We start from the raw sequence: 12,238 nt of genomic DNA, 5'->3' as shown, positions 1-12,238 counted from the left end.
ACATTCACTTCCAGGTTTGGGAGCCAAAACGTTCGACTCGCAAGGCGTTTGGGAGCCAAGGTACGACTGTACAGGCTTCTTATATACAGAAATTTAATAAATAAATAAATAGAGGCATTTAGTTAATAAATAAATTCTATGCTTATGAGGAAGCAAAACTGAAAGCACTTTTAAGACTAGGAACTTATTTGACCCCAGAGAAATCCTGTGTTTTTGTGCGATTCACTGCATGGGAGAGGATGAGTAACTCGGCTGTTTCTCTCTGGATTTGAGGGGAGAATGAATGGAAGGAGTAGTGAATCTTGCAGACACACAGTGGGCAGGGTCCTCTGTGGGTGGGAATATTGGGCTTGGGAGAACCCTTCAATTATTTAATAAATTTCTCATCCTCTGGTCATGGCACACTACTTTAGAAAGCCACCAGGGTACCAAAAGTAAATAAAGGCCACAGGGATGGGTTTTCCTTGCCTCAGCCATGATGTTGCTGGAGGTGCAGTAGGAGAAGGCAGAACTTTAGCTCAATTTTGACTGTGTCCAACAGAGAACTCATACTTTGCATGCAGAAAGTCCCAGGTAATAATTTTTGTTTCCTAACCAACAGACAATGTGAAATACTCTCTTCCCCTACTTAGCCACTGACCTCATTTCTCACTGGGGAAACCAAAGCGTCAACTTACAGACGTGATTCTGACAATGTTGTTGGCATCTCCCAGTTCCTTCTTCAGCTGCTCATATGTCTTTCCTTCCTGCAAGGGTTCAAAAAAACCACTAATCTGTAAGAGGGTTATGGCACCATAGCACCTTCTTGTGCTAGAAACAGGGTTTTACTCCCAAGCATTTCTCCCCGAGACCTGTTCTGAATCGAGTTGCAACCAATCAGAACTAAGATGACCCGCTTGCATAAGACCAAAGTCCTTATCATGAATTCAGTAGAACTTAAGTCAGAGTAGGCATGGTTAAGACTGCAGAGTCAATGCATTGATCTTCCGCATCTATAGTCTGGATATTCTCAAAGTTGCTCAGGGTGTTATGCGTGAGGTTTAGCTGACACGCAGTATCCCAGTGGTTCAGATGTATCTGATAATCAACAGTGTACAAATTGAATGCCTGCCAAAATCAAAACAATAAAACGATCCCCCAAAGTAGCTTGCAAAGCACTTGGATTTTGAATGTTACAGGAAAATTTCACAATCAAAATTTATATGAGAAATTCCACATTCAAAAACTTAATTGACAAAACTGGACATACCTGCAGATTTCAAATATTTGTCAGTATTTGTTTCAGCAAATGACCCAACTTATATCTGTTTTATTTATTTCAAAAAGTGTGTGCCACTCTCTGTCAATTTGGCACATGGGGTGAAATTCAACATCACACTGTCAATTGTTCTGTCACCGCAAGCCTTTCAGTTTCCAGACACTGTTCTGGGGGTTCTCCTAACTGCCTCAGAGCCCATTTCAGGGGGTGCATTTGGGGGGGGGGAGGGGGGAGAAGCCCTATTGTTGAATTCCACTCGTGGGAGAAATCACCCCTAGATCTCTAGAAAACAAAAGCGATTTGGTTCAGGCATGGTTTCCACTTACACTCCACCGATATGGGTCCCAAGCCAGGAACCAGCCTGTGAAGTTGGGCGGTTCAAAACCTTGCTTGATTATGAGGATGGGGGTGTCGGTCTCCCTCCCGCTGGGATGGGTCTGCAGGTATTCCTGAGCCATCGTCACTGCCTCCTTCCTCTCTGTCTCGTTAGCTTCTTTGCCAATCCATAGGAAAATCTGGGGAAAGAGAAGAGCGATGATTCAGAAGTTGCTCCATCGGACAACAGGGAGCATTAGAGCAGGGGAACCTGCGATTCTCCAGATGTTGTTGGGCCACAACTCTTGACAGTTGACCATTGGCCCTTCTGGCTGGGACAGATGGAAATTAGAGTCCAATGACAGCCACCCCTGGAGTCAGAACTAGGAAGCTTTTCTGAAACCAGACTGTAGTGATTTATCGGCAAAGGTTGATGCGACTGTGCAGGACAACACGATATCTGTCCTGATCATAGTACTGTAGATAAAAGGAGCACACAGGGACTGAGCTCTGCCCCCATTCAGAGGTCTAGATTTAGTCTAAGGCAGGGGTCAGCAAACTTTTTCAGCAGGGGGCCGATCCACTGTCCCTCAGACCTTGTGGGGGGGCACTCGAATAATTTCAGTAGCAGTTTTAAGAATGGTGTAAAACCTATGAATGGACCAAGGGTTATTAAACTTGAACAAAACTAGTTGTGTAATGGCAATGAACAAATAATATAGACTCTGTAATAAGGAATAGACAGGAAGTCTGGTTGATAGAAAAAAAAACATTTTTATTTTATGGTTTGAAGACTATTAGTTGATTCCTTTCTTTTTTGTTTGGTGGTGATGGAAATTTGTTTTCTTTTCTGTTTGGTGTGTTAAAGTGAATGATAACAATAAAATCATTAAAAAATAAATAAATGAACGAATTCCTATGCCCCACAAATAACCCAGAGATGCATTTTAAATTAAAGCACACATTCTACTCATGTAAAAACACCAGACAGACCCCACAAATAACTCAGAGATGCATTTTAAATAAAAGGACACATTCTACTCATGTAAAAACGTGCTGATTCCCGGACTGTCCACAGGCCGGATTGAGAAGGCGATTGGGCCGCATCCGGCCCCCGGGCCTTAGGTTGCCTACCCCTGGTCTAAGGTCACCCATTGCTTGTAGTGTACAGCTGCCCTGGGAGAACACTAGGGAAACATTAGTTTGGTTTTTACCGTAAGGCTATTCCCAGGTGTCACAGAAGCCTTGGGGGGCACACCAGTAGGGAAGCTAAACCAAGACAAATGGAGGAAACTCCCGATTCCATCCCGATAGGCAGGTAAGTTAAGTGACTAAACTATATAATGGCATTATCCACAGACTGTGGCAGTCCAAAGGTTCCTTCAGACCCAGAACTCCTAACAGTGGGGCACTTAGATGCTGAAGGGGAGCAAGGCAAGTGGGTCAGGAGCTGCATCCTATTGTCTATCTCCATATTATCAGTGGCACTAGGGGAAAAGAAACCGTCCTGGCTATTGTGGCTTGTAAGCATCAGCAGACATCCTTCATGAAGCTATTTTTGCATTTCTATAGTTCCTTTGCTAGTCCTAGAAACTTAATACGCTCTTTTGTGTGTGTGGGGGGGGTATTTTGGAGCTCATTTATTCTGCTTGAGAACCAAGCTTACTGCCTTTGCCTTCTGCTAAGTGGGTGGCGCTGTGGTCTAAACCACAGAGCCTAGGGCTTGCTGATCAGAAGGTCAGCAGTTCGAATCCCCGTGACGGGGTGAGCTCCCGCTGCTCAGTCCCAGCTCCTGCCAACCTAGCAGTTCAAAAGCATGTCAAAGTGCAAGTAGATAAATAGGTACCACTCCGGTGGGAAGGTAAACGGTGTTTCTGTGCGCTGCTCTGGTTTGCCAGAAGCGGCTCAGTCATGCTGGCCACATGACCCAGAAAAACTGTCTGCAGACAAACATCGGCTTTCTCAGCCAATAAAGCGAGATGAGTGCCGCAACCCCAGAGTCATTTGCGACTGGACTTAATTGTCAGGGGTCCTTTACCTTTTCCTTTTTAAGCCTTTCCAAACTACAATATTTTTAAGGTACTGCAAGCCTCCAATGCTCCACACTCCCTGCTCCGCAGAGTAATCATACCTTCAGGAGGCTGCCTTGTGCTCCTTAACACTCAAACAGAGTGGAAGAATTACAGGAAGTAGCCAGAGACTTTAAATCACACAGCCACCATAGAATGAGAGGCTAAGAAATTCAGGACGGTACTTCAGACTCCCCTGCCTCAGTCTCACCTGGTCCCAGGTATCCAGCATCATCACATCACTTTCACTGAGGTCATCTTGGGTAAAGTCTGTGATCTCGATGGCTACAAAGCATCCGGTCTTGTTGGAGCATTCAAAGAGCCGTGGAGGGTGGTCAGGGACCTCTTCCTGCAGCCTGTAAGACAGAGACTGTTTGAGAAAGTCCTTTTTAGGTCTCACTTCCAATGTGCTTATAAGGATGTGGAGATGTGGACCAAGATCTGCTGGCCCTGTTATTAATCCCTTTTTTTATTATTTTAGTTTTACTTGCTTCTCTGCTGCCCTTCAACATAGCATATTGCCAAGGTGACTTACGTCTGCCTTTAACAATCAATGCACAAACTTTATGATGCACAAGTATTTCAGCATTGTAATAAAAAATAACAGCAATAAAAATAATCACAACCCAATAGTGTTTTGTTTTGTTTGTTTTTAAAAAGCCTAATAAAAACATAATGTATATATATTTTTAAAGCCTGGGTTGTCGAAAAGCTCTTGGAAGTAGTCGCTAGTTGAGTCCACCTCTCTAGATAATTCTTCATCTGTGATTCCTGCATTGCAGGAAATTTTGCTAGATGACGCTTTGGGGGTCCCTTCTAACTCTATGATTCTGGGATGCTAATGTTGGGGACAGAGGGTGCTTCCAGGTGGGTGTTTATTATGGGATCAATGCATGCGAGTTTCTCACAGCATCCCTATGATATCATTAGTACAGTGGTGCCCCGCAAGACGAATGCCTCGCAAGACGGAAAACCCGCTAGACGAAAGGGTTTTCCGTTTTGGAGGTGCTTCGCAAAACGAATTTCCTATGTGCTTGCTTCACAAGACGAAAATGTCTTGCGAGTTCCTGCAGGTTTTTTTTCCTTTTTCCCTTTTTCCCAAGCCGCTAAACCGCTTATCAGCTGATGCTAAGCCGCTTATCAGCTGATCGTTAAGCCGCTTATCAGCTTATCGTTAAGCCGCTTATCAGCTGATCCTTAAGCCGCTTATCAGCTTATCGTTAAGCCGCTTATCAGCTGATCCACTAAGCCTGCTAAGCCCTGTAGCACTAATCCGCTAAACTGCTAATGGGCTTGCTTCGCAAGACGAAAAAACCCGCAAGACGAAGAGACTCGCGGAACGGATTCTTTTCGTCTTGCGAGGCACCACTGTATCAAAATACCAACCCATATCCTCCCCCTGTCCCATTTAATCCAGATTCACCCTTATTGGGGGGAATCTGGTAAGTGATATTTGTGATATCCGAACACCTGCTTGCAATATTTAAGCCCCCTGCCTAGAAGCACCCAGATACACAAGCAAGTAGTAGAGTTTAGGGACAGGGCGCAAATACCTTTTCTCACTTGCATAGGGGGCTTTGCCTCCAAGCAGCTCCCAAAACTCGGGGGGTTCCTGCCCTTCTGCTACCATCTCCTGAATCCCATTGCAAAGGGTGGTGGCCAACTCCTTGGCCATTTCCCGTTCATCGCCACTGGAACCCTGGAATGAAAACCCACAGAGGTAAGGCGGTGGAAGTGGAAGGGCAGCTTGCTGACCCACATCTAGGTGGGCTACAAAACAAAAGGTTTTGGTGTAAGGGGACGCCTGCAGTCAAGCCTTGACAAGACACCACAGGAAATACAATGAATAAATGCTTAAGTCAAGAAAGAACTTCGCATATGCAGTTGAATGTATGTAAATGCACCAAAATCTTGAGGGAGAATTTCCTGAAGAAAGAAATTAAATATTGTAGCTTAAGCCAAGAAGGAATGTAACATATGGACTTGAATGTTTATAAATATATCAAAACCGTGAGAGAGAATTTACTGAAGAAGTCCGAGACTCTTCATGGGCGAAACAGGTGATAAACGCCGGCACCCTGTCTAACTCTCGTGCGTAACATCACTGACACTTCGTTTGATCAAACTTATCTTCGTTGATATCTACAGGAGCCTGGCTAAAGGAACTTTAAAGACTGAATCTTCCTTTTGGACACAATTTGAATGAGTTTTCTGTTTGTGGCTTCTGTAGTAGATCTTGTACCCTGTTCTCTCAGTGTTTGCATTATTAATATAAGATTTAGAACGTAGAATGGTTTGGTAGTGTTTTGTATGCCGCGTATGTGCTGCTTACTTCATACTGGTCTACTACTTGACAAGACACCAAACATTTTCCCCTGAGCTATCTGGGCACTACAGGCCTTATGTACTTCTGCACTTGGAGCTAGAAGTCAACAATCTTGCCTGCTCCCATAAAAAGGGCCGCACAGGCTGTGTTTGCACATAACACTAAACCCTGGTTTAGCATTATAAGAACAAGCTGTGGCAAGCCATTGGTGTCACGCGCTTCCCCCTCTTCTGACGTGACCGGTTTTGACAAACCATAGTTAAGATTAACCCTGGTTTGCCTGGGTTGTGACATCACACAAAGCAGCATTTAATCTAAAGTGGAAGCAAAAGCTTCCAAGTCAGATGTTTCTATTGTAGCCCAAGAGTTGCTATGGCGTGTCCTCATAAATGCAAATGCAGCCACTGCAGGGAGATGTTCTAGGAATAGAAGAAGCTGCCCTTATACAGAGTCATCCCCCTGGTCCATCTAGCTCTGTATTGGCTACCCAAAACTGGATGACAGTGGCTCTCCAGGGGTTTTAGACAGGAGTCTTTTGTAAACCTACCTGGAGTTGCAGCAGATTGAATCTGGGACCTTGTGCATGCAAAATGTGTGCTCTGTCGCCTCTGAGATATAGGCAGGGTGCTCTTCCTCTGGAATCTGCTGCCCTAGGCAACTGCTGCATTCTGCTCCGTGATAATCCTAGTTCTGTGTTCCTGGCCATGTGCACTTTCTCAAAGTGCCCTCTACAGTCACGGGGGCTTGTGACTTCCTTTCTCTATTTAATTTTAAGCTGCTACTCACTGTGTGCCAAAATCTGAATAGCATACCATAGCTGAAATGCTTTCGAAATTTATTCCTACGTTAGTACGTTTCAGAGCACAATTCAAAGTGTTGGTGCTGACTTTTAAAGCCCTAAATGGCCTTGGCCCAGTATACCTGAAGGAGCGTCTCCACCCCCATCGTTTAGCCCAGACACTGAGGTCCAGCTCCGAGGGCCTTCTGGCGGTTTCCTCACTGCAAGAAGCGAAGTTACAGGGAACCAGGGAGAGGGCCTTCTTGGTGGTGGCACCTGCCCTGTGGAACGCCCTACCATCAGATGTCAAGGAAATAACAACTATCTGACTTTTAGAAGACATCTGAAGACACCCCTGTTTACAGAAGTTTTTAATGATTGATGTTTTATCATGTTTTTAATATTCTGTTGGGAGCCACCCAGATTGGCTGGGGAAACCCAGATGGGTGGGGTAATAATAATAATAATAATAATAATAATAATAATAGTAAGTTACGCATTTCCAAGTTATTTTCACAACCATGAAAGACAGAGACTTGGGACTACACTGCTGTTTTTGATGAAAGTTGAAGGTTCCCTCGCCACTGCAAGGAGTCCAAATTCTATACAGTGGTGCCCCGCAAGACGAATGCCTCGCAAGACGGAAAACTCGCTAGACGAAAGAGTTTTCCGTTTTGGAGGTGCCTCGCAAAACGAATCTGCTATGGGCTTGCTTCGCAAGACGAAAATGTCTTGCGAGTTCCTGGTTTTTTTTTTTCCTTTTCCCCCTCTTTTTCTAAGTCGCTAAGCCGCTTATCTGCTTATCTGATAAGCTGATAAGCTGCTAAAAGCCGCTAAAAGCCGCTAAAAGCCGCTAAAAGCCGCTAAAAGCCGCTAATAGCGCTAATAGCGCTAATCCGCTAATCCGTCAATGGGCTTGCTTCGCAAGACGAAAAAACCACTAGACGAAGAGACTCCCAGAATGGATTCTTTTCGTCTTGCGAGGCACCACTGTACCAGACATTTGGTCTCACCAATTTTTCTTTTCTTAATTCCGACACCCACCCGTCCATGTAAAAACCTTTCTGGCGGGATGCCCCTGTGGCGGCCTGTTTGAAAAGCAAAGGATGGTGGGGTTCTGGATTCCCACCCGCCCTCCTGCTTGACGTTGCCCTCATCCCTGCTCCGAGCCACCTTTCCTAGCCTCACCTTGCCATACCACAAGTAATGGTCCGTCTGGGTCTTCAGCAAGAAGACATCATTGGAGTTGAGAGAGGCAGCCACAGACGGCACTTCTACCGCCTTCGTGTTGGAGCTGTCCGTTCCACGGATCTGGAAGAGCCGCACTGGTGGTTCCGCTTCGCTCCTGCCCTTCCTGGATGTCCCGCCCTAAAGACCAAGTGAGGGAAGGGCAGAACAACAAACCGACATCGCTGCTAACCTAACGATGAGACTGGAGCAATGGCACGGTTCACCTAAGTAACCTTAATGGCCTTACAGCAGTGGTGATGGATTAGATTGGGGTCAGCAACCTTTTTCAGCCGTGGGCCGGTCCACCATCCCTCAGACCATGTGGTGGCCCAGACTATATTTTGAAGAGGGGAAAAAAGAACAAATTCCTATGCCCCACAAATAACCCAGAGATGCATTTTAAACAAAAGGACACATTCTACTCATGTAAAAACACGCTGGCCGGATTGAGAAGGCGATTGGGCCACATCCGGCCCACAGGCCTTAGGTTGCCTAAGGTAATATTTCATAGAATCATAGAATCATAGAGTTGGAAGAGACCACAAGGGCCATCGAGTCCAACCCCCTGCCAAGCAGGAAACACCATCAGAGCACTCCTGACATATGGTTGTCAAGCCTCTGCTTAAAGACCTCCAAAGAAGGAGACTCCACCACACTCCTTGGCAGCAAATTCCAATGTCGAACAGCTCTTACTGTCAGGAAGTTCTTCCTAATGTTTAGGTGGAATCTTCTTTCTTGTAGTTTGGATCCATTGCTCCATGTCCGCTTCTCTGGAGCAGCAGAAAACAACCTTTCTCCCTCCTCTATGTGACATCCTTTTATATATTTGAACATGGCTATCATATCACCCCTTAACCTCCTCTTCTCCAGGCTAAACATGCCCAGCTCCCTTAGCCATTCCTCATAAGGCATCGTTTCCAGGCCTTTGACCATTTTGGTTGCCCTCCTCTGGACACATTCCAGTTTGTCAGTGTCCTTCTTGAACTGTGGTGCCCAGAACTGGACACAGTACTCCAGGTGAGGTCTGACCAGAGCAGAATACAGTGGCACTATTACTTCCCTTGATCTAGATGCTATACTCCTATTGATGCGGCCCAGAATTGCATTGGCTTTTTTAGCTGCTGCGTCACACTGTTGGCTCATGTCAAGTTTGTGGTTAACCAAGACTCCTAGATCCTTTTCACATGTACTGCTCTCAAGCCAGGTGTCACCCATCTTGTATTTATTCCTTCGCTTGCTGCTGCATATAGGGAGTCTCCTCTTCATTCTCCTGACTGGGCCTCTGGTCTCCTACCCCAGAGTCCTACCCTGATGGCCGCACTGGCTATGCAGGTGAAAATTTACAAAATGCACATCTACTGGGAAAGAAGCTGGAGGGGCAAAGGTCTGGGATTATCACTTCTCAACCATGCAACAGACAAGTATTTTCAATGAGAAGCTTTTAGATGGGACTTGAGTTAAATACTTAAGGCAAAGGCGAAACCACCCCTGAGATTAATACCTGTGACCAGGGCTTTTTCTTCTGGGGGCAGGCATATTCCTAAACATATTGTGAATCTATGTTTGACCTCATAGAGGGGCAGTATTTCAATATGAGTAGGAAAACGAGAGTACCCCTAAACATTTTTTTCTTAGAAAAAAGCACTGCCTTTGACCGACACCTATTGAAACACTTCCTCTTTCCCATCCTATTAAATAAGTGCACAAATATTCCTGGAGGCAGACTCACTAGACTATTGGGAGTTCAGATACCTTTTCCACGCACTTCTGAATATTGATAAATTCATCATTAGCAGGGAAACCTCAGAACAAGTATTTAATCTTCTGCTACATCTGACACCTGCCTGGATCAAAGGATTTCATTTGTATAAATGGGATTCTTCATCACTGATTCTGCAGATACCAGCTGGTGACATATTTAGTCCTAATTCCCAGTTTGTGGAGGAAATGAAATGCCTTTCTAACCCATGATTCGGTTACTATCTGTAAAACCTGTAAAACCAATAAGAACAATATTCAGCAAAGCTGGCTTGGAAATGCCTGATTGGATTTTTTTTTTTTTTAAAGGCTTAAAGAGGCACCTAAAAGAACAAATTGTTGGCCCCATCCAACTTTGAGGCGAAGAATATCTCAAAGCATGGATGCTACCGACTAAAAGCCTAGTTCCAGGTATTCATTAAATGAATGTCTGGACCATATGATCCCCACGAGAGGGTAGCTACCCCAATCGGTGTCAACTGCAAAAAAATTGTGAGCTGATCCTTATCCAGGTGTGCAATTATATATTTTTTTAAATCACACAGAGCAGAGTAAAAAATATATTGGTCAGCCAGAGTGGCTGGAACACTAGAATTTGGAATATTTTGCCAATCAGGTAAGGACAAGGAAAAACAGAGACAGCAGCAGATGAAGGGCAGGAAAGTCAGGACTGCCAAATTGTGAGATCGTGGGAATCCCTATTCCAAAGCCATTGAAATCCAGTTCCCATTTGTTTTTTTCAACTTTCAGAAGATGTTGCTTGCACAATGAGGACTATAATCTCTCTTTTTCCCCCCTTTTTAAAAGAAAGGCAGGAGAAAGGGAAAAACACGAAAAGCCAAACCTGGTGCCTGATTTGGCATGGCTGACGTGATTTCTCGAGTATCTAGGACTCCCTGCCTCCCTCTTCCCTTTTTTTACAGCAGGGATGACAGAGACAAGCTTCCATATTCATTCAAAGAAGGGAAGCTCCAACAAGGAATGAACTGTGTTGTCACTCTATGCCCTTCCCATCTTGGCTGCTGTAAGCGACAAGAATAAGACCCAAGGACAGACTGTTCCACTGAGACGTCAGGGAACCTGGGTTCTGGTCTCCTCCTTCGCTCCTGACTTTTGCCCCTCAGAATATACCAGAAGGGCAAAGAGTTTGTGTTCAGGGAGAATCTGGCTGTGACTCACAATGGTCTTGAGCAGGTACAGCAGGGATGGGGAACCTGTGACCCTACAGGTCCCATCACCCCCAACCATTGGGCTCAGGATTATGGGATGTGAAGTCCCAACAATATCTGGAGGGTCCCGGGATCCTTGCTTCTAAGCTGCAGCAACACGTTTAGCTGTAACAGGCCTGACACCTGGGGAATTCAGTTTGTGATTTTCCATGGTGCTCCTTAATTCTCCTCCATACCTCAAAGAAGACAAGCTTGCCTTTGAAGATGGCCAAGAAGTGGCGCGGCTCTTTGCCCATGTTCAGCCGCACCTGGACAGGCTTCCCGTTGTACTGCTGATCCAGCTCCACTGCATGGTAGGCTGAAGCCGCAAGCTCGTCCACCGTGGCATGGCGTCCCTGTTGAGTACAGTAATGGAATTCACTGAAATTGAAAGTGCTTGTATTCATTGCTATGGGTTTAAATTTGATTGGTTGGTAACTGAATTCTATAGTGTTCTCTAGCGGTTCTCAGAGACATCACCTTGCCAACAAAGGTCCGCATAGTTAAAGCCATGGTTTTCCCAGTAGTGATGTATGGAAGTGAGAGCTGGACCATAAAGAAGGCTGATGGCCAAAGAATTGATGCTTTTGAATTATGGTGTTGGAGGAGACTCTTGAGAGTCCCATGGACTGCAAGAAGATCAAACCTCTCCATTCTTAAGGAAATCAACCCTGAGTGCTCACTGGAAGGACAGATCGTGAAGCTGAGGCTCCAAGACTTTGGCCACCTCATGAGAAGAGAAGACTCCCTGGAAAAGACCCTGATGTTGGGAAAGATGGAGGGCACAAGGAGAAGGGGACGACAGAGAACAAGATGGTTGGACAGTGTTCTCGAAGCTACAGCATGAGTTTGACCAAACTGCGGGAGGCAGTGGAAGGCAGGAGTGCCTGGCGTGCTCTGGCCCACGGGGTCACGAAGAGTCGGACACGACTAAATGACTTAACAACAACAACAGCGGTTCTCATGTGATTAGTTAAGGTTGGTCACATGGGAGGGAAATAGTGAAGGAGAGACTTCATTTTATGGGAAGCAAGATGACTTTGTTTTAGAATCCACTGTGAACACTGCTCAGTTGAATAGAGTGTTAGAGTGTTTCTTCTCGGCTTAAGAGAGCAGGTAAAATGGAGAAGGTAAATCTTTCATAGGAGCTGCAAGGCATGGCCTAACTGAGAGAAAGAAGGCAGAGTGCTGAGCTCTGGAAAGACAGGAAAACACAGCTGTTTGGAAGTTAGAAGAAGAGACTGTAATAATAATAAGAATTTTTAAATTTATATCCTGCCCATCTTGCTGGGTTTC

General features: G+C 45.3%; 1 protein-coding gene across 2 annotated transcripts in view; it reads right to left on the bottom strand.

Moving 5' to 3' along the window:
• Positions 1-12,238, bottom strand: part of AVIL (advillin) — a 47,259-nt gene that overhangs the window by 3,171 nt on the left and 31,850 nt on the right. For both annotated transcript variants that reach the window (XM_080994493.1, XM_080994492.1), the window contains exons 13-18: positions 11,140-11,298; positions 7,935-8,114; positions 5,196-5,341; positions 3,854-3,998; positions 1,585-1,773; positions 678-746 (exon numbers count right to left, since the gene is read on the bottom strand). In XM_080994493.1, the coding sequence (XP_080850619.1) occupies positions 678-746; positions 1,585-1,773; positions 3,854-3,998; positions 5,196-5,341; positions 7,935-8,114; positions 11,140-11,298 (888 nt within the window). The remainder of the gene's footprint in view (positions 1-677; positions 747-1,584; positions 1,774-3,853; positions 3,999-5,195; positions 5,342-7,934; positions 8,115-11,139; positions 11,299-12,238) is intronic.

This window comes from Podarcis pityusensis (genome assembly GCF_964106645.2).
Source record: "Podarcis pityusensis genome assembly, chromosome: 2".
NCBI lineage: Eukaryota > Metazoa > Chordata > Lepidosauria > Squamata > Lacertidae > Podarcis > Podarcis pityusensis.
The sequence above is the reverse complement of the archived record's forward strand: the minus strand, read 5'-3'. Positions and strand labels throughout refer to the sequence as shown.